A 23157-nucleotide genomic window follows, 5' to 3' on the forward strand; every position below is an offset into this window, starting at 1 on the left:
AGCCTCTCCTGTAAACCTATCACTTTGTGTCTTATCAATATATGTAAATGCATTGCCAATAATCATCTTACTAATAAAATATGTTATTTTTTGACATCTCAACATAGGTGACGAAGAATATGGAAGTCTGGCCATTTACGGAGCTTACGACTGTCATAGGCTGATTTAAGTGATCACTGTAAAAATTGACAAATTCTACGCATGATTGACAACCACACCATTCAAATTCTTGGAAGTTCTATATATATGATCCATTTTCGTAACATTGTACAAGAATCATTAGAATTTTCACTAGAGAGATGAAGAAGCTTTTTTTATTGAGCAGAAACTCTTTTATGTGTATTTGAGGTCCGAATTGTTAATAAAATATTTAGTTAATAAAATTTATCGGGTTTTTAATACATTTAAATAATAAAATTAATGTTAGGTTTACGCCACTGCATGGTCTCCAACAATATCATCTTGTACCCGGAAAGAAGGATGCCATCGGGTGGATGGACGCTGGGAGTGATGGGGAGGGGTAATCTGCACAAGGGGGAAGAGATATTACAGACCCTTACATATAATATAGAACAGAGCTCAAACATTTTTTTAATAAAAATGCATTTTTATATTTTTGCAAAAAATACGATCTGAATAGATTTGCCGAAAAATAAACGCTAATGAAAGATTACAAATAGTTAGGTTAGGTTAGGTTAGGTTTGGTTAGGAAACATAGGAAGTAAATCTTTGTAAACCTCGAATTTTTTTATTTATTTTTTCTTTATTTAAAATTATTTTGCTTTACATAAATTCAAAAACGAAAATTCAAAAACAAAAAATATTAATAAAAAATAAAAATGAAAACAAAAAAAGATCCCACAAAGGCATGGCCTGTGTGTGGGTATACAAAATAAATAGTCATAGTACAGGGTATAAGGGTATAGGTTTCTAAGTATAATTAGTTAATACCAAATACAAAAAACTTAATATAAAATACAAAAAGAATTCATAAACTTATTTGCACATTTATATTACGTTAATCCTAATGTTGCAACTCAAAAATAATAAAAACGCCTTTTTAAATTAGACTCAATATTCATACTTGTGTCGCTTTGAAAAACAAAGAAACGACATTTAAAGTTGTCAAGACTCTTTCAAAAACTGACGTTACTTCGCCGTATTGGTTTCTCTCTGTCGCACTTTGTTTCATCGGTGTAAGGTATGTGGGTATGTTGGTAACATATTGCGTCTTTGTTGGTGACGACAACATAGACGCATTAGTGGGTATACCCGCAAAGTCTGGCAAGCGCATTCTAAATTTGTCTCTCCTAGAAACCTCTTCGAGCTACCTAATAATAATAAATAATAATAAAACCCTTATCCGCACCTCAATGGTGCATAGGGCACTGTGTCATATAAACGCAGTGTTATCTTGATCGTTTACACATGAAGGAAGGGTGATCAGCACTCCGCTTCAGGTACCAGTCCATGGTAATATTGAATAAATATTACAGTGAAAAAATCACTTATATTTATTTTACCCCCCTTGGGAATCGAACCCGGGACCTCCAGAACGGTAGCCGAGCGTGCTGACCATTACACTACGGAGGCGGACGCCGATTATCATACCTAATAATACGTATTTATAATGAACCAAAGTCACTAGCGAGTTATAACTGACCATCTTACACCACCTTAGATTCTTATGTACCTTACATTAAGAATCGGCAAAAATGTTGCATTTCCTCGTACATACCCACCGATTATTCCGACCCATGACCTGACCGCTTTCAAGTATTTCGACGTGCCCTACGTAAAGTGCTCTAACTACATTTTTGTCAATTTTGAGATATTTGGTGTATGTTATCAACTGACCGTTATCTACAAATATAAACAAACCAAAAAAATATAGATAAAATAAATTACGTCTAGTTTTCAGGCGTATAAGACGCTATCTACATTGAATTTTCGAAATGAACTAAACTCCTAAAACGCTAACTACTTAATTTTGACAAAGCATAAAATTTAAAAACGATTTAATACATTATTTTAGCGTGTTTTTTAATGTATAATACTAGTTTAGCTAAACCGTTAATTAATAAAAAAAATACGTTGAAAAAATATTCTAAGCTCTCTCCTGTAAAGTAACAGATTTGCAGATAGAAGATTTTACGTAGGGGCCGTCGATTTGACATACTCGTTTATGCCGTTTTCCTAGATCTTTTCAAATTTCATTTCTTTTTAAAATATTTTTCACTATATAATAATTCATACATCATCCCATCACAATACAAATTTGTACCCTAGCATTTTTTCATCACATTTTTGTTTTTTAAATTCGCCACAGTTAATCCACATTAGCGCCTTGTTTTAAATACGTGTCAGTTTTCGCTTCGTGATGGTGATGATTCTTCATATTCTGACGGGGGCATATTTATCATAATAATTCGGGCGCGGCGCCCCTCCCTAGCGCCGGCTCTGGGAACCGCTCCACGTGACCCCATGCGAGCTATGGGGGCCGCACCGTGTGTCAGAACCACTCGACTGTGTGTCATCAGATACATAATCGGTTTATTGAAAGTGAGCGCGATGATGTCTGTCGGCCAGCGAAAGCGGGAACGTGGACAAATAACAGAACGTTTCTTTTTTGAAAGCGTTATACGGGTTTTTCACTTCGAATCGGACGTTTTACGAATCAAATTGGACGCGAATTAATCAAATTGGAATTTTTACTAACAAAATTGGAACCTCACAAATCAAATAGGACGATATACTTACCAAATTAGATATTTTACTAACCAAATAGGATGTTTTACCAACCAAATAGAATGTTTTACTAACCAAATTGGATGTTTTACTAACCAAATTGGATGTTTTACTGACTAAATTGGACACTTAACAAATCAAATTGCACGCTTTATTAACCAAATTGGACACATTTCAAATCAACTCCGTCTTTTTACTAACAAAATTGGACACCTTACAAATCAAATAGGACATTTTACTAACCAAATTGGACATCCAACAAATCAAATTGGACGCTATACTATCCAAATTGGACACCTAACATATCGAATTGGACGTTTCAATAAACTAACTGGACATATGACAAATCCAATTGGAATTTACGGATCAAATTGAACAAACCTGATCAAATCAAATCAGACATTTTACTAACCAAATTGGACACCTTACAAATCAAATGGGATGATTTACTAACCAAATAGGTTGTTTTACTTATTCGATTGGACGTATTACTAACCAAATTCGTCAGCTTACAAATCAAATTGGACGTTATATTGTATACTATTATAAAAATTTTTAATTTTAAAGATTTTTTAAAAATATATTCTTTTTAGTACCTACAACAAATTTTCATTTTAACATCTCAACATAGATGAAGAAGAATATGTAAGTCTGGATATTTACACTATAAGAAGATATGACTATAAGAATTTTTTCACAAAAATATATATTTCATATAACTACAATATATATTGGCACCTGATAAAAGCGTAAGACTTTATCGTCTTTGCTTTATATTATATAACTCTCGATCAACTTAACAACGCACCAAATTGATGCAGTGCCCTATGCACCATTAAATTCCGACGAGGGAAAGAGGAAGAAGATATTTATGATCATATTTTTGCCGAACAAAATATTGAAATTAATTTATACTTTTAGTAATTGGTTGCCCGTTAAATATTAATAATACCTACCTTCCGCCGAATTTCAATTTGTCTGTGCTTTTTCATCGCCTTTCAAAGGGTTTAATTTTATTTCCTGGATATTAATTTTGTTGCAAAATTAATTCCACAGTGGCGCCCTCCTGCGCATGCCCCCCCCCCCTTCCGCCCTCCACCCCGTCCCATCCCTGCCCACCGCGCAGGCGCAGTACAAGCCTCACGCAACTCTACGCATAAGCCATAAATCAATTCATTGCAATATATTTTGTTTTGAATTCCACACTGTCTACGAACGGTAAAAATAGGACACCGATCGGCCGGGGTTTGTTTTCGCCTAACTCCAAACGCGATCAAAGGTTTTTACGTACCTACTCCACGGTTTCCTGCGTTCCTCATACTTAGTTTAAACAAATAAGTATTTTTAATTGATTCGGCATTAACTTTATAGAAAGAATTACATGCCGATTATTTTTTAAATTAAATACTTGTTATTGAGTTATATTTCATTAAACACGACTAGTTAGGAAAACTAAAACAAAAACTAAAGTAGGTAGGGAACTCAAAGGTTTTTACTCGCTCAGCAGTTTCCTGCGCTCCTGATACCTAATTTAAACAAATAAGTATTTTTAATTGATTCGGCATTGACTTTATAGAATTATATATTGATTATTTTAAAAATAAAACACATGTGTTTGAAACTGAACACAGTTGGTAGTATTCCATATTAAATTGTTGGGTAATATTATCAAAATTAAACACGGTTATTGGATTGAATTCTACTTTTATTTACATATATGATATGTGACGCGTTTCGTCTTATTAAGACATTATCAAACACTGAAGTCATTGTCAGTAAAAGTAAATTTCAATTCAATAACCGCGTTTAATTTTGAATATATTACCCAACAATTCAACTAGTTGTTGAGTTTTATTTCATAACACACGACTAGTTAAGAAAACTACAGTTGTTTTCGTCGACAGGCGATTACAAAAACTGAAGTAGGTACCTACGGCAAAAAACGTTAACTCGAAATATGCAATTTTTTACTTAATGATGCATATTATAAAGTTTTCAGCATTCTCTTAACTGGGAAAATACACTTAAATAGTTTGAAATGTCATATTTACGTGGTTTTATGTACAAATAAATTCAACTTTGACATTAATAGCTTTGAAAAACAGGGATTATTCAAACAGAAATTTTAGAGTTAACGTTTTTTGGTAGTATACCCACGATATATTAGCTTTCATCTGAAGTTGAGATACCTGTATTAATGATATCGCTCACTCCTTTCAAGAACGTCATAAATCAAAAATCGTCAATTTTCAGTTGTGCATGATTTCGGAACGCCCAGAAAATGTACTATATCCCAGCAAGAGTCATATTTTTAACTTAATATTTACCCGCTACAGGGCAGAAAGTGTTTTTGCATTTTGAAGAAATGGTATTGTTATTTTTTTAAATATACTTAATATTTTTCAAATGGAGAAAAAACCTTCAGGTTTTACCTCAAAAGATCTGTTACACAGTAAAAAATTCAATAAGTGGCTTGTAATTTATTTTTAATACGTTGTATTATATTTTGAAACTTTAAACATCTCCTAAAAGCGATATGATAATGAGCGATATATCATCCGTACGGTGAATAATCCAATATCTGATGAATAAATAGTAATAAAATGAATAGATCCATTTCGAAAAATATGTTTTTCATCATTTCTCCTTACTTTTTACTCCAATAACATCACAAGTAACCTTTCAACCGATCCTTGGCAAAATCACAACAGCTTTGTTTACGCTTTGACAAATGTAGGCGATAAATCTCCAGCCTTTGTTGATGCTGGGGTCAATGTAACCAGTCGGCAGGCCTCGTATCCGCTAATAGTGCAGAGTGGGTTATGAGGTAAGGATTTGCATTTGAAAACGTCTGTTCCTGTACTATACGCGCTCATATCGTTGTCGCACAGGAGAAAGTGACCAACAAAACGTAAAATTTACAACATTTTGAGTATGTCCAAATACTTGTTCACAAATCTGGATTATCTCCAATTATAGGAGTTATTTTTTCGTATTATTATTATTACATACTAATATAAGAGTTTCTGCTTAATAAAAAGCTAATTTACATCTCACCAATAGATGTCTCTAGTGAAGTTCTAGTGATTCAAGAACAAGGTTTCTAAATTGGTTCATATATATATATAGAACTTCCAAGAATTTGAATAGTGCGGTTGTCAATAATGGGTAGAATTGGTGAATGTTACACGTGTGTAAAGTGATCACTTAAACTAGCCTATGACGGTCGTCAGCCCCGTAAATGCCCAGACTTTCATATTCTTCTTCATCTTTGATGAGGTGTCAAAAAATAACATGAAAACGTAAAATGTTCAGGAGGGCCTTTTAAGTCACTTTTGCATGGCAAGAAAATGAGCATCAATGCAGCTAGTCATTTTTGACAAGTCAATATATTATACTTCCAAGTTTAAAATCCTTTGGGATTTTTTCAGGGCAATATTAAGCTAGTAAGATATCAAATAGTCAATGATCACGTTTTTGTAAAAAAAATGCACTTAGTCACTTTCTCCTGCATGACTACGATATGGGAACTAAGGCCGCGCATAACAGTCAAAATTATTTCATTGTCTGCATTCGGCTGATCTCTGCGTGTGTGGAGAGTGAAAGTTTCACGCGTCGTAGTGTGTAGGTACATTTTTTTATCATCATACAGGTATATTTTTTTAAACCCTTATCTGCACCTGATGGTGCACAGAGCACTGCATCATATAAACGCACTGTTATCTTGACCACATACACATGAAGGAAAGGTTATTAGCCTTTCGCTTCAGGTACCAGTCCAGGATAATATTGAATAAATATTAGAGTTAAAAAATCACTTATATTTATTTGACCCCCCCAGGAATCGAATCCGGGACCTCCAGTACGGTAGCCCAGCGCGCTGACCATGATACTACGGAGGCGAAAATTTACATATTAATATATAAAATAGAACCTGTGATGTGAAATAAATTTAAATATACAAGTCTTTTCATTTGTTTTCTTATATATCATTATCCGAAAGAACGGCAAAACAAATGTGAGGCGAATGTAACTAGGAATAGGAGCAGAAAAAGACCGGAAAAACTTGACACGATCAGGTATTTTAAATACTTGAAAGTGGTCAGGTCAGGAGTTGGTATAATCGGCGGGTATGTATGAGGAGATGCATGAATGTGGAAGAGGCGAAGATTGTTTGCGTAGACAGATTGGAGTGGCGTTTTATTCACTCTGACCACACTTGCGAGGAAGCAGCGTATTGGTTAGTTGGTTAGTCAGATTTTAGTTTATGTGTTAACTCGACAAGCACTATGGCGTAGTTGGGTAGACGTTAGACTGTGAAACTGACGTCACGGGTTCGATTCCCGCCAATTCCAAAAAATATATATAACGTGGTAATATTTTCCTTCGTAAATTGGGTGTAAATAATATGTAAAGTGGGTGTATAATAATACAATTAACCATGTGTTGCTTTGTAATTAAAGTTTATTCTTAATTTATCTTTATAATATTTTTCTATCTATCTATCTGATTCTGACAGTTCAGAATATTATATTTTTTCTATCTGATGTCTTTTGTTTTATCCAGTGCGACGCATGCGACATCTGGTGGTAGATCTGTTTTATGTAGGTACCATATGTAAGTACTTAATAAAATGTATAGGTAGGTACCTAGGTATTTTATTACATACATATATATATATATATATATATATATATATATATATATATATATATATATATATATATATATATATATATATATATATATATATATATATATATATATATATATATTTACAACAGTTTGAGTGTGTCCAAATACTTGATCACAAATCTGGATTAATCTCCGATTATAGGAGTATTTTTCATATTACTTTTTGACATCTCATCAAAGATGAAGAAGAATATGGAAGTCTGGGCATTTACGGGGCTGACTTCCATATTCTTCTTGTAAATACCCAGACTTCCATATTCTTCTTCATATTTGAGGAGGTGTCAAAAAATAATATACAAAATAAATAAATAAGTAATAAGAATAAATTTAAGAGAGGTTTATTTTTATTTGGACTGGGTGTTTATGACGTATTTTTTACATTTACCTTCGTATTCTTACTACCCTACCTGCATACAAACCTCTAAAAGTAGAAGCTTTGTGGATAATTTCATTATTTTTGTATTAAGAAAGAAATATGAATAAGATAATCCTAGGTAAGCACCTACTCAGACATAAGTAGGTGCAGTATGTGCGTACAAGTATGTATGTAGGGATATAGGCGTACCTAAAATTTTTCCACGTTCCCGAATTTTGTGGGATAAAATAAATTAATAATTAAATTGCCGCTGTCAACACCGACCCCTTTGTAAAGCGGGCCACAGCAAATCGCTAATGAACCTTCGTTCTGCTTTACAGCACTTGGGACTAAACATGAAATAAAATAATCATAAAAACGTCTCTTCAACAATGCAAGGTGTGCTATTACATGAATATTCCAGGGTTGCCAAAAATATTTTTTCTAAATCAACTTGTATAAATTATTTTAAAATTTTTGAATCATAAACTGATGATTTTTTTACATTTATAATATTCGTAGATACGTCAAAGCTTCACAAAATAACGTTTCATTCATTCAAACCCTTATCCGCACCCCAATGGTGCATAGGGCACTGCATCATATAAACAGAATGTTATCTTGATCGTTAAGATATGAAGGAAAGGTGGTCAGCCCTCCGCTCCCGGTACCAGTCCAAGGTAATATTGAATAAATATAAGAGTGAAAAAAATCGCTTATATTTATTTGACCCTCCTGGGAATCGAACCCGGGACCACCAGTACGGTAGCCGAGCGTGCTGACCACTAAACGGAAAAATAATATTTACATGTTATTTACTATTTAAGAAATACTGTTGTATAAATAATGTGTTTTTTTAACTATTGTGCTCCATGATCAATTTAAAAAAATTGTAACTAAAACATCCCAACTTAAACCAGCCTATGAGAGGTCGTAAGCCCTATAAAGCTGTAAATACATAGAATATTATATTCTTCCCCATCTTTGTTGAGATACCAATATAATAAAATAAAATATATAAATCCTGTGTGGAAAAATCCCTGATTTCAGAATCAAGATTTTAAATATACATATATTATCCAAAACAAACATTTTTTGGTGCTCCAAAGAATGAAATTTACTTGAGTTTAATTTTTTATATTTTACATGTTTCTTTTAAATTTTTCACAGCCCTGTTATCGGCATAATCTAATCAAAAATAGCGGGGGGCGCGGTAATCGATTGGTGTTTAATAAAGAGTGACCATCCCTTCCCATTGTGTGTATTATTTGATGCGTGCCACGGATTATCATCAGATGTTGTTACATCAGGAACACTTAATGATCAATAGCTCTCCCATTTATTGTGTGAATTCAATTTCGGAAAACAGATAACAGAAATCACTTGAATCTCTCACCTTCGATGGTAATTTACAATTAATCACAATACGTTATTCAGCCACATAAGTAAATATAATATAGATATTTTATCCTTGAATCACTAGAACTTCACTAGAGAAATCTATTGGTGAGATGTAAAGGAGCTTTTTATGAAGCAGAAACTCTTGTATTATCTTGATTCAAGAACAAGGTTTCTAAATTGGTTCATATATCGCTCACTCCTTTCAAGAACGTCATAAATCAAAAAACTTGATTTCTCAGGAGAACGTTTTTAAAGTTTGAAAATATAATACAATGTGTTAAAAATAAATATTAAGCCACTTATTACACTTTTTACTGTGCAACAGATCTTTTTAGGTAAAACCTGAAGGTTTTTTCTCCATTTGAAAAATATATAGAATATTAAGAAAAATAATGAAAGAATACATTTTATTCAAAATGCAAAAACAACACTTTCTGCCCTGTAGCGGGTAAATATTAAGTTAAAAATATGCCACTTTTGCTGGGATATAGTACATTTTCTCGGCATTTCAAAAACATGCACAACTGAAAATTGACGATTTTTGATTTATGACGTTCTTGAAAGGAGTGAGCGATATATAGAACTTCCAAGAAATTGAGTAGTGTGGTTTGTCAATAATGGGTAGAATTGGTGAATGTTACACGTGTGTAAAGTGATCATTAAACCAGCCTATGACGGTCGTCAGCCCCGTAAATGCCAAGAGTTCCATATTCTTCTTCATCTTTGATGAGATGTCAAAAACTAATAGTTTTGTATTAGCTAAAAAATACTCAAATTTTCCAAAGACGTATTATTATTATTATTTAAGCAAAACTAACCATCACGTCGCTTCACTGCATAAGTAATAATTTATATGGTAAAACATCTTTACAGTTAAAACCTTTTAAGTATTTTATGCACCTTACATAGGTCGGGAACCATTGTGCAGTCTAACAACGCCGGTGACAATCAAAATAAAGTAATTAAAACTTAAAATGAAGACCATATTTTGCTTATTTCTATTATGTAACATCAGAACATTTTTTTTTATAATAAAAAGGATCGCGTGTCTGCTAAAATCGTGTCCTTGTAGCATTAAGGAATGATCAACCAAAACCGACGGACGTCGATCTAAATTTATATCAAACACACGCACAAACTTACATCATGTTATGATAGTTATACAGCAGACAAAATACGCAATGTTGGACCAGTGATGGGCATTCGTTTGGTTAACGAGATTCTAACACGCGATCAACCCTTTTACTAACCATTTTTTCACGAACGCGAAAAAAATGTGGGTATAAGAACCTTCTAAGAAATTAAAATCAGCAGTTCATGTCATTTCAGTTTAATTTTAGATACTATAGGTGTCTCAAATAGAAATGAAATACGGGTTTTTCACGTCAAACCAAATCCGAAACCCCTATAAATCAGATTGGATTTGAACAAACCCAATTGGATATTTAACAAGTTTAATTTGACATTTTACAAATTAGACGTTATATTGTATGATTTAAAAAAAAAATTCTAAGCAATTCTCATGATTCAAAGTAGTATTGAAAATGTTGTCTAAAATCTTCAGTACACATCGCGCGCTCCGTTTATGACAACGCGCCGCGTAGGCTTGCCACCTTGACGACTAACACACTGCTAGTCTTAAGAAAAAAAGATTTGGGCAGGTATTCACATTGTTTTGTAAAATGTCCAATTTGAGGTGAAAAACCAGTTAGTATCTATGGTTTTTTTTATATGAATGAAGATGATCATTCTGAAATTTATCAATTAATCAGCCATATTTACAAATCTATTGCAACCTTCTATATTACTACCCACGTGTGAAAGGGATCTAAGACAACTGTATATCATACAAAAACACATCAAATAAAATTACATACTCTAGGTCAAAAGAACTTTTATTATTATACAATTAAGTTTTACCTACAACCTGCTACCATTATCTATAATGTCACTAAAAAAATTAGCTATTTTTTAAAAAAATGGTATTCAAAAGTGGATAATGGATGTGAACAGATAATGGTCAACACGCTCGGCTACCGTACTGGAGGTAGATACGTTTATAAGTGATATCTCAGAATATGTATACATTATTTTAATCAAATGTTTTTTTAGATACATCTTCAGTGTAAAAAGATAAAAATTCGGGTAGGTGCTATATTTTCATGAAAAAATGCCTTTAATTTATGAAATAAGAGTAATTGAGTTTCCACAAATGGCCAATTATTATACAGCTCACCCTACCTACACACATGTTATGAAAACCAGGACCACGAAAAACATTGTTTAATATAACACTACAGTTGATTCATATATCACTAGTATTTATGGAATAGGCCCCGCGTTTTAAGAGTTATTTAATCAGAAACAGTGTCAGCCGGGCACTAAATGCGCGTAAGTAACAAATGATAAACCGCCGCCGCCCTTATTTGGGCTTATCACGCGAGATTTTTCATATAATTCCGCGGGGATGATTTCCAGCCCGGGGTTGGCGATTAATCTTCACAGACACTGGACGTAAATTGTTTCCATCCTTAGTTCCATCTAATTGGGTGTAATAAATTGGGGCCGCGCTCGACATAAAAGGTTGAGGAGCGCACGAACTTTAAAAAGCGGTGTTTTATTGCCCAACTTTGTTTCGAGAAACTCGGCAAGAGTATAAATTTCGAAACGCGAACTCGGCGAGGGTTAAAAAACGTGTCCGTTGTTAAAGTTTAACGTGTCTGTTGTATGTTCTCGATTCTGCGGTGAAAGCGCGGGGTCTCGGGGTATCCAGCGCACCGCTCGAGGGTTAAACATTGAAAGATTTATAACAGTTACTTATTTGTGTTTTCTATTGACTTTCATTCATGAAATAACTAAAATTAAAATTTTAGAAACATTTTCCTATCCTCGATTCACTTACATGTTTTTATTTGAACAAATATTTTAAGGATAGAATAGTTTTAAACAAATTTTTTCGTGAACATAGTGCTAGAAATAAGGATAAAATAAGACAGCCATTTTTGAAAAAACAGACGCATAATTGTACAATATATAAGGGTTTGAAAATGTAAATATTAGATCAGATTAATCAGAACCTGAAATCTGGTGGCATCAAAAGTCTGCGTAATCCGAGGGCATGTATGACTAGATGTATGGATGTGAAGGAAGCGAGGAGTGTATGTCAGGACAGAAGAGTGTGGAGTTCCATCCTCTCTGCCTACCCCTGCGGGGAAATGGCGTGACGATGGTAGTAGTAGTAGTAGTAGCAGTAGTAGTTTTATAGGAAAACAAACGTATTTATCCCAATTCATTTACAGTTATTTTTTCACTTTCTTATATATACTACTTTCATTTTAAAAAATATAAACAAATATTTTTATGAAATAAAGTTATCCACTAATTAAATGTTAATTTCAGAACATTATTCCATATATGTATATTTTATTAATTTTCTTTTATAAATTGACTTCTTTGATCACTTCGCGAGGTTATTTTGTTTTGTCCTTATTTGAAGTGTGGCAATATTTTTACTTTGCTGCTAATATGAATGCAAAAACATGTCAATGACTGTCTTTACTTGTAAACATGAGTAATAAAAAAAAAACAGTTGAATTTTGATGTTACATATTGTGTTATTATATAGGTCAGTGGCGTCCGGGTGAGATAGTTTCGTGTAATCTAGTTGGAAAAATAATATTTGATAGAGACGTGGGAATATAATAATCGTTTTAAAGCAAATAATTAAATATGTTTCCAAATAACCTCGCCTTGCAATGTATACCTGAGACTAACTAACCAACTAACTAATACGCCGCTTCTCCGCAGGGGTAGTCAGAGGGAATAGAACGCCACACTAATCTGTCTTTGCAAACAATCTTTGCCTCTCACACATTATTGCATTCCCCCATACATATCCACCGATTATTCCAACTTCTGTCTTGACCATTTTCAAATAATTGTAACCGTTAATCATGCCAAGTTTTCCTCGGTCTTCCTTTGCTTCTATTAACAACCACATCCGCCTCATAAATTTGACTTGATATATTTTTTTATTGTTAAATATTGATGTTGGAATAATTTTTTTTTGACCACCTTCAAGTACTGGATCATGACAAGTTTTTCTCGGTCTTCTTCTGCCTACCAACCACATTCGCCAATTTGTTACATTTATTAGATTTTCATGTTGTATTAATAACTATTTTTATGGCATACGATATTCGTGTAACGCTCTCTATGGTTTTGCAACGTGGGGGGTTCTCCAAGACATGTGTTGATCAAAGGTGTGTCCGCCGTGTTCGTAAATGGAACGAACGGGACCTCTGGGCAAAATTGTCACGTCTCGGCACGGTCACGTCCGAGGAAGTGTATTTGAGTTTGGCCCGGCGTATCAGTCACGCCTCGGCCGCTGTAGCCAATCAGGGACCGCCCGCTTTTTTATTTGTCCGTGCCGGCCAAAGACAAAAGCCCCCCTTCACCCCCTCCCCTCCCCCCGCCCGGCGTGGGCGGGAAAGGGGGAGACTTTTGTTTCAGTCCGCACCGGACGCCGCGAATCGATAAGACCGCCCTATGCCCAAAAACTTGACTCCCCCGAAGAGCGTCTTGACCCCGCGCAAAAAACTCCAAAGCAATCGAGAAGACAATTAAAAAATCCCGTCAGATACTCGGTCCTTTTTGTAAGCGGGTCGCGTTTTACGCCCTTGTATTTGGTATGCACGTTTGTCCTTCACCCCCGCGCTCCCTTCGGCTCGCTCCGTCTCCCTCCCTCTGCAGGCCGCCGCGCCCCCCCTCCCCCTCCCACCTCCGCCCGCTCCACGGGTAGCGTTGCGCGGGAGAACCCATTCCGGGGGGTGTTTTGTTTATCGCGCGACGACAGCGCCCCTAGCGGAAAGCCCGTGAAACTAGAGGAAATTCGACAAGTTTTCCGATGACCGCGTGCATTATACGATTACACCCGTACGTTCGGTCAATTTTTACATCACAAATGTACGATGTTTCGATTAAGGGTCATAAATTTATTGAGATTTAAACAAACTGTCAATTTTTACGTCACAAATGTACAATATTTCAATTAAGGGTCATTTACGGAGATTTAAACAAATTGTCAATTTTTTACGTTAAAAATGTACAATAATTCGATTAAAGGTCATAAATTTATAGATATTTAAATAGATCGTCAACTTTTAAGTCACAAATATACAATAATTCGATTAAGGGTCATAAATTTATGGAGATTCAAACAGATCGGAGGGTAGCAACTTATTCATGTGGGGAAAATAAACATTAACTCTCCTTATCATTCATCGTTCACGTTGTGTAACACCACTTAAAAAAAATACTCCATGACTACCGGTTACGAAAAAATTATTTCGTCATCAGGTCAAATGGAATGTGAATGATAATATGAATGAATGAATGATAAGGAGAGTGTTAGTGTTTATTTTCCTCAAATGAATAGGTAGCTACCCCACAAACCATTCCACAAAGTCACAATGCTTTTATTTTACAAAAAAAAATAAAAACACATTTTTCTCTAACGTATTTCGCTGAAACTATGTGGCACATTTTATAAACTTTATAAAAGAAAAATCAAACTTTGTTTTTAACCACTTTTGTTGTCGTTTTTTTCTAGCCGGTTTTGACAAGCACCTTTTCATCTTCTGGGATGTAAATTTCCATCCCCGAAGATGACTTGGTGCTTGTCGTAACTGGTTGGACAAAAGTACCAAAAACAAATGCGGGTAAAAACAAAGTTTGAATTTTATTTTATAAATTGTAAAATAAAGTCTATTAGAGATGCATGCATTATACAATTACACTTTTACATTCGGTAACATTCACGTCATAAATGTATTTTAATTAAGTGTTATAAATTTAAGACCTTACTCGCAATAATAGAATTCACTAAGCGACCGGCTGCGCTTCTGAGAACTGGACGTCACTACAAGTCCGATTTTTTTAGAACGCATATTGGTTTTTTATGTTTTTTTTTAAATATATATTGAAAAAATATTTGTAGGTATGTTTTCAACTCCATGCCTTTCAATAACTCTTTTTTGAAAAACCTTTATTTAATTTGAATAAAAATATGTTTTTCAATACAAAAACGATGTTTTAAGAGAAAAAAATACGTCACATAGGTTTAAAGAAAATTAAGTAGCGATTTATCGTAGGTATGTTGGTCCTTAAGGAGATTTAAACAAATCAGTGGGTAGCAACCAATTCATTTGGGGAAAATAAACACTTTTTTGGATGTTTTTTTTATGATACTTTGTGGCACATTTTATAAACTTTATGAAATGAAATTCAAACTTTGTTTTTAACCACTGTCATTTTTGGTGGCTTTTCCCACCGGTTTCAACAAGCACCTTGTCACCTTCAGATATGTACATATGTACCCCTGAAGATAACAAGGCGCTTGTCAAAACCGGTTGGAAAAAAGTACCAAAAACAAAAGCGGGTAAACATAAAGTTAGAGTTTTATTTTATTAATTTTTAAATAAACACTATTACCTATAGATATCTCAAAATAAGATAGAAGATTTTCTTTGTTTGACATATCATCCGTGGGGTGAATAATCTAGTCCCAGATTCTAAAAATTTTTAAATCAACACTACCCAAGACTCACCAACGATATTTAAAACCTCTTACTGTTTGTTTCAGTTATATATTGTGAATATATTTATTTGTACGTATAAATGTTTTTATTTTAATATGTGTATAGGGGTCTGCGTGCGTGTGTTTTTTTATGTTCATTTTTACTTCAATTATTGACATAGAGTAATAATACCGATTGAACGGTCAAGACTTCGGAACCATACACTTAAAAATGTAAAACTGTTTTTTAATTTTAAAAAAATGTCAGTCGCGTCACTTGGCAGGTTAACTACGATAATAGGTATGTGAAACCGTATAAAGGTTTATTTTTTACGTATTATTTTTGCACGTTTACAAGAAAAAAAATCTTGATTTATGTGTGAGAAAATATAATTTTTTGATTAAAACATGTTGTATTCAAATTAGTATAGCATAGCATTTGATAATGCGAAACACATTTTTTAAAGCATTTTTCAAAGAAATTTTATAGCGCCATCTCAGGAACATTACTGAAACTACTATACAACTTCACGAAATGGTTTGAAACATTGCTAAAATTCCAGAGCGCTATAAACGTTTTTCAACTATTGCCATCTGTGTTTATCAAATGAAACTTTTTAACAAAAATAATTAGATAATTCAAAATCAGTAAAATGAGTAAAAAAACAAAGAATACTGTGGCGCTGTTATTTTTTTAACATAATTAAGTTTACTTTGAGTATAAGATATATTTTCTTTATATCGAATATAAACGAATCTACTTTTTAGATTATGAATTGAAATAAGAATTTCAATAAATACTAGTAATTTACAAAGTGAAAAACGAAATGATGTATAATGATTAATTTATCACGAGGGCGGTAATTTTGCCAATCGTGGTGACCATGCACATAAATTCGCAACGAGAAACGAGTAGAGATTTATTTTTAAACACGACACCAACGTAATTTATTGTTTTGCATTGAAGGACGCCCATATTTGCTGTTTGCGGCCAGTTCCGAACAAGCGGAAATTTTATCGTATACGCGACAACTTCACTCCGGTCCGCGTCTTCGGTTTTCACATTTTTGTAGCTAGGTGACCTGCGTACTTCGGTTCAAGAATTATACAGTTTTCGGTACAGTATTTACCCTTTATGTTGTAAAATCAATCGCTCAGTTTTATTTAACGACAAATACATCGTTATCGAGTGTGCGAGTGCCGCGTAAATGCGACATTTTGATGCGCGATTTGGACTCGCCACGGCTGTCAATATTTTCGTTGAGAGCGTTCGTGACAATAACGCATCTGTTTTATTTCGGTTGTTTGTGTGTTTCGCTTACGACTTTGGCTTAAATCTTTGCAGGAATGGCACTAAGCGTCGCATTGCCGCTATCGGGACTGGAGACTGAAACATTTTCTTCGTTTAGCGCGTTCGGGCTAAAGGACATCCTCGGATTGTCTCACCCGAGTCCCAGCCCGTCGACATCGAGCGACTCTTGCAGCATCGGGTCTCTCAAGTCGGAGTCCATCAGCGCGTCAGTGCCCTCGAGCCCTCAGGGTTCCGAAAAAGTAAGTTAATTCACCATTTGACACATCGTATTCACTACTCATTTTCATGTGAATTTCTGCAACGCCATTAAACACATATTGTATTCTTTCGTGCGCAAAAAATGCATCTTGACGATTTTGCACCAATATTGAATGTAATTTTTTTAGAACTGATTTAGATTAATTTTCTTCTTTTTACAATGACAAAAAACTGTATATGTACCTCTATCACAATTTAAAAAATGAGAATGAAGTAATTATGTCTAGATTTGTGATCATTTAATTTGCATTCAAGATACTTTCTTCATCACTACTTATTGAAATGTTACTTACGCAAATGGTTTACACTGGGCAAATATTTACATTTTGGTTATATTACGATGCGGAAAAGTAAGGGGAATTGCGGTTGTTTCAGAAAATATGCGCGACTGCGGCGTCGCCCGAGCCCGAGCCGGAGGTCAAGGTCACGTATCTCGGGCGGAACATTCTGGACTTGGGCAGGAACATGGAGGGGAGGGGGTGGTGCGTCCGCTCCGCCTACCTGCCGCCCAACAACACGTCCGTGTTCTTCGCCAACCGCTCGCAGTACCACCGCCTGGCCGGGTACAACATAGACCACCCCACGGCGCGCTGTAAGTTCTGCGGCTTCACCTACATCGTCGACTAACTGACTGGCTGCAGAATGCGGCTAACGGCAGCTCCCGGACTCCTCGCGACGACTCGGCCCGGCCACTTGACTCGATTTTGATAAAATACCCACTAACGAATATAATTTGATTATTGGATTTGCCGTCCTGCCCAAACGAAGTAACGATTGAGAAAGATGGATGTGTGTGAAATGAGTGAACGCGTCGTAAGTCAACCGTTAATTTAATCGTAAGTAGTGTTTACTTCCACGCATATCATGGCATGTTGTGCGACAGGGAGAGACTGGATCTCATCGCGTCTCCGCAAGTCGGCCGCCTCCCTCCCCGGACTGAGCCCCGAGTGAGGCTAGGTTTAGCGCCATCTCGGAATCGAGGCGAGGTGGCGACGCGGCGAGGCGGGTAGCTCCGACTATCCTCACTAGACTCGGATCAGAATAGATATTTTTACATATATGAACGTATGTATGAGCTTATGAGAGGGTGTTTGAATACCGACCATATGTGGAAACCACACCAAATTAACCACTTTTATGTAATCCGCTTCCAGTTTTATAATGTTAAGATTATATTTAGAGAATTGTAATTAGAGTTTGATCCCGGCGCGGTGGGGGACCAGCCGCGGAGAGTCGGCCCATCGCGCCGGGAGATTTGTATAAATGATTGTGATAATTACTTATTGTTTATAACGTGGCTCTTTCCCTACTCTACTTTACTTGTGATTCCTGGATTTGTTATTCCACGTCATCTAGTGTTAGTGATTAGGCTGAAGGCGCTATCCCGCCGAGGATCATTATGCAATACCTGCATTCCATTAGCAATCCGGTATCAGACAGAAGAATACTAAATACCACCACTACGTGCCGCCCGTTATCGTGGATGCGTTACTGCGTGACTGAAATTAATTTATGTATTTAATATCCCGCCGTTTCCTCGTGGCGATGTTACTTATTCATTTCAAATTTTGCATTTCACTGTGTTAGTCAAATCATATTTTTTTATTAAGGAAATGTTTTTAAAAGTAAAAGCATAGTCAAAGTACAGTATTTTTATATGGAAAGTGGGGTGTGTTTGTGTGTTATAGTACAGTGTACCTAAGCGAGTTCCTTTCCAAAAGGACGCAGCCCACGGCTCGAGAGAATGGCTTAAGGTAAGAATTATGTAGGTTTAGTGTATGCGGTACCAAGCTGTTGGTTCATATTCTCTTCATGTGGTGATAAACGTACGCCGAAAGGTGTTTCGCTCAATAATTTTAGTAACTGTAAACAGATTATTACCTCTCTCAGAAATTTCTATTTGAATTATATTTTAACAAATCCATGTCGTTGGGTAACCAAATATAAATACTATTATCAATATTAGAATGTTTTAAACACAACTTATGTATAAATGTTTTGTAAGAAGCGAGATTCCTAGAAACATTTCACAAATTACTAAATGTTAGGAATATACTTTATTAGGTTTTATAATGTTGAAAAGATGTTTTTATCTCATTTTGTTAGCCTTTCTTATTGATTTGCAATGTATTCACGATATGTGTACTTCCCTTTATGTTTATATGTGATACTATTCAAATGACTGATCTGAATTTAGTTTATAAGTTGGTTTTACACAGTGCTAAAACAAGAGTAATTTTATTCAATATTTCAAGTGCCAATGCTCGTAATTTAAATTTTATTGACTGTTCTTGATATGTTTTGTTTGTTGTTTTTGATGTTAAAGCACTCCTTGTGAAATTGCAGTACAATTTTCTTTATTTTATATTTAATGTTAATTTGATTTTAGCCATTACGTGACTGCTACATGCACAATCTCAACTCGCTCGCAATATAGTATAACTTATTATTCCTCGTTTCTCTTAATTCTGCATAATTTTAAGAGTACAATATGAGATGTTATATCACTAGTATCAAAATTAGCCCAAGAAGTTATTAGGTAGTAAAATTTAGTTAAGTTTATTATATTTGGGGTGTTTCTAGACTAGTGAAACTATGTAGCTAAATGCGAAACATTTGTGTCTCGTGAACGAACTCCTTTCATTTTGTTGCAGCAATACTCGTTTAAGTGTACCCTTACTGACTTATCTAGGGTAATGTTTCCTTATTAATCCTAATACAATCACTCACGGGGGTTGATTTGTACGCTCACTCCTGGCCCGCTCAAGTTGACTAGTCGAGAAAACGTGTATTCCAATATTCGGACAAATGAGAGTTAGTCTGGACACTTCCGGGAAGCTTGGGAAATGTGGGTCAACCGCAATGACCCTGAGACCCAACGCCATAGCATGCAGCGGAAACAGGGTATCTCCACCGCCAATTTCGGGTCCAAACATCATCTGAAAAAATCATGACCCGATCTTCTGAATTGCTATAGGGTGTTTGCTGTTTGACTGCCTTAATGGAACAGTAACAGAGATACTAGAGAAAAGAAGAGGGAACTGGAAAAGGGATTCTGTTTAACTGGGACAATGCTCCAGTACGCGAGTGGCTACTATTCACAAAGCTGGGTTGAACAACCTCCGTATTCACCTGATCTAGTCCCCAATGACTATTGGCTATCCCCAAAATAAAACAAAAACAATGACAACAAGGTCATGCGCTGTGTAGATTAGTGGTAAGTAGAGGCTGAACAAGTTTTATCAGGAAGTCCAGAAGACTGTCGTAAAATAAGGTACAAAAACTTTTTCTCATCCACTCCAAAATAGGTCAGAGGGTGTAGCGTATCAATCAACTTTTGTACTTTTATCAATATATATCATGTTTGTATTCCTAAATGGACTTGTCACTCGTTTTACCAAATGTTCCGTACCTCGCACTAGGTACCTATTGACTTTCCTCTTCCCGACTGTATTGCACTTGCCGTGTAACCCGCTACCTGTTGCCTTCTGCCCGACTCCATTCCTTCCCACCGAACTCCGGGTCCCACCAATGGCAGGGTTCATATCATGAGTTTACACTTGTTAGCATACTGGTCATATGTGTAATTCAATAGGCAGTAGGCAATTGTGTTTAATGTAAGCAATAGGTATTTAATGGTACTTAATATTATGGTTCTTGCGATGCCTTAACTATGGTTGTCAATTAGACAGTTCTTTGCCTATAATGTTATTTATTATTTGCTGTTCCGGCTAAATCCGTGAACTTCCACTTCAGGCTGTTTTTTTTAAATAATTTTACGGTCAATTTATTTTTACCTAAGTGTTCTTATTAAATGTTACCAAAATGTTTTTAATAAAATATTTTTATATGTACATTTTGTTTTTATTCCTATTATAAAACCCTCACCCGGATTTTAAAACATTTACGCATGTGAATGTTATATATTTTGTAAGAAATAAATATATTGTTACATAATGAATACATTAAATTGCACTTATTGAGATGGCCAATGCCATCGAACTGAAGCAAGAATTTGGGAAGCACTGAGCATTGATGCCAAGTATTTTTACATGGACCTGTTTTGCATTGGGAACTAATGTAAAAATGTAATATACATATTTCTAAATTGTAAAGCCACTTTGAGTTGATTTTTCACAAAGACAGAGCTTTATAAATTGCCAATTATTATTCATCATAGGAGTTTAAAATAATGCAGTGTAAATTTTAAAAATTCAAATTAAAAGTTCTTTCCTGGAGACAGTTTGTGGACTCCATATGCTCCACCTAGGGAGCGGATATGGTTTATTATTATTAAATTAAAAATTAAAATGTATTGAATTAATTAAAATGTGGACATATTTATACACGCAGAGTTATCTCTATGTGACTATGTTTCATTTCTACCGTTCGGATAAAAAGCAAACTATGTAGTCAGTCAACGATCTTTTCATGGCAACATTTAGTAGCTGCTCACTTGGAAGTAGAGACAGATGACATATCACTCCCAAATATTACTCCCATGCTGACGATAGTGAGATATTTATCAGACAGGCTTATGATAATGATGGTAACTAAAGTTATTATTTGAAGATTTAAAAAAATGGAGATGGAGAACTCTTGAGTTTATTTGCACAGCTACCCATTATAGAATTATAAAACCGTTATTGGTTATATGCGCATTAACAGAGTGTTTAATCGATGTTATATAGTTTTAGTTAACGCCTAAGCTATGGTTTTACCAGCAACTGAGCGATTAAACTAAAAAAATGTGAAAATGACATTGTGCAACCGAATGAAGGTTACAAAAATGATATCGAGCCAGCAAATAAATTCGTATCATATTTCATTAAAATGTTTACTTTCATTATCAAACAAAAAGGTTATCAATCAAGGTAATATGAAAAAATTACAAAAACATATTGTGAGTTTTGGCTTTGATACACAGATTTTATCTTTCTTCAAATTGTTACTTGCATGTTTTCAAATTGAATAATGAGGTAATTCTCAGTACTGATAATATTTGATTTCACATTTAAGTTTAATTATACCACTGACTCGAGGTAGATTGTGTCAAGTCTTATCTTCCTAGTTAATTAAAAAATATTATTATCTGTGAATAGTTGCATTCTTAATCTTATATCTGTGGCGACACGGAAGAGAGGCACAAGTCCATATGTTACAGACTTGTGCCCCTATTCTGTTTCACCACAGATATTTGCTTTTAGTATTTTAGTTACTTTGTTGATTCATTTAACAAAAAAACATACAAATTAGCAGAGTAAATAAAAACACACTTGCAATATAATAGATTTAACATATTACCGAACTTTGATGTGTTACTTGAGCCCAGTACAAAAAAGAGATTTAAATCTGTATCTGGCCTACAATAATGAACGTACCAACATGATTCATTGTTTCCCTGACAGGTGACACTTATTGTCACGATACTTCGATCGATACCACGATCTAAATATTTTTTTTGTACTGGGCTCAAGTAACACATCAATGTTCAAGTACCCCCGTTCTACGTTATATATTTATTTATAGCAGCATTAGCATTTTTCCAAATGTGAAATCAATTTAATTTTTAGATAGCTCATACGAAAAAAAAGAAATATATCAGGTTTTACTGAGTTGACAATTTACATCATATGTTACCAATCGTATTTGGTTTAGCATCCCACTGTCAAAATTAAATATTGAAATTGCTAGTGTTTTTTGTTGCAAAAAATGCACTAAGAGTGTCAGAAATGAAGACTCTAAGGAGTATATCTGGCAAGAGTCTATGAGATAGAATAAGGAACACCAGGATAAGAGAAATATTTCAGA

At 34.7% G+C, this 23157-nt stretch overlaps 1 protein-coding gene and 1 long non-coding RNA gene across 3 annotated transcripts in view; one reads left to right on the forward strand and one right to left on the reverse strand.

Annotated features, from left to right (window-relative positions):
* The window catches only part of LOC148306463 (uncharacterized), a 784100-nt gene that overhangs the window by 664296 nt on the left and 96647 nt on the right, over positions 1–23157 (reverse strand). The gene's annotated exons all lie outside the window — the stretch shown is intronic.
* On the forward strand, positions 16825–21198 carry LOC148306467 (uncharacterized). Its single transcript, XM_088264934.1, has 3 exons — positions 16825–16893; positions 17122–17327; positions 17722–21198. The coding sequence occupies exons 2-3, from the start codon at positions 17124–17126 to the stop codon at positions 17971–17973; spliced, it is 456 nt and encodes a 151-aa protein (XP_088121060.1). The 5' UTR covers positions 16825–16893; positions 17122–17123; the 3' UTR covers positions 17974–21198.

Source organism: Brachycentrus maculatus, unplaced genomic scaffold, assembly GCF_059751285.1.
Source record: "Brachycentrus maculatus isolate JH-2025_06_01 unplaced genomic scaffold, ASM5975128v1 h1tg000240l, whole genome shotgun sequence".
Taxonomy (NCBI): Eukaryota; Metazoa; Arthropoda; class Insecta; order Trichoptera; family Brachycentridae; genus Brachycentrus; species Brachycentrus maculatus.

Coding starts and splice junctions, on each gene's coding strand:
- LOC148306467 (XM_088264934.1), top strand. CDS start 17,124: ATGGCACTAAGCGTCGCATTGCCGCTATCGGGACTGGAGACTGAAACA. Junction 17,328..17,721: donor GCCCTCAGGGTTCCGAAAAA/GTAAGTTAATTC, acceptor CGGTTGTTTCAG/AAAATATGCGCGACTGCGGC.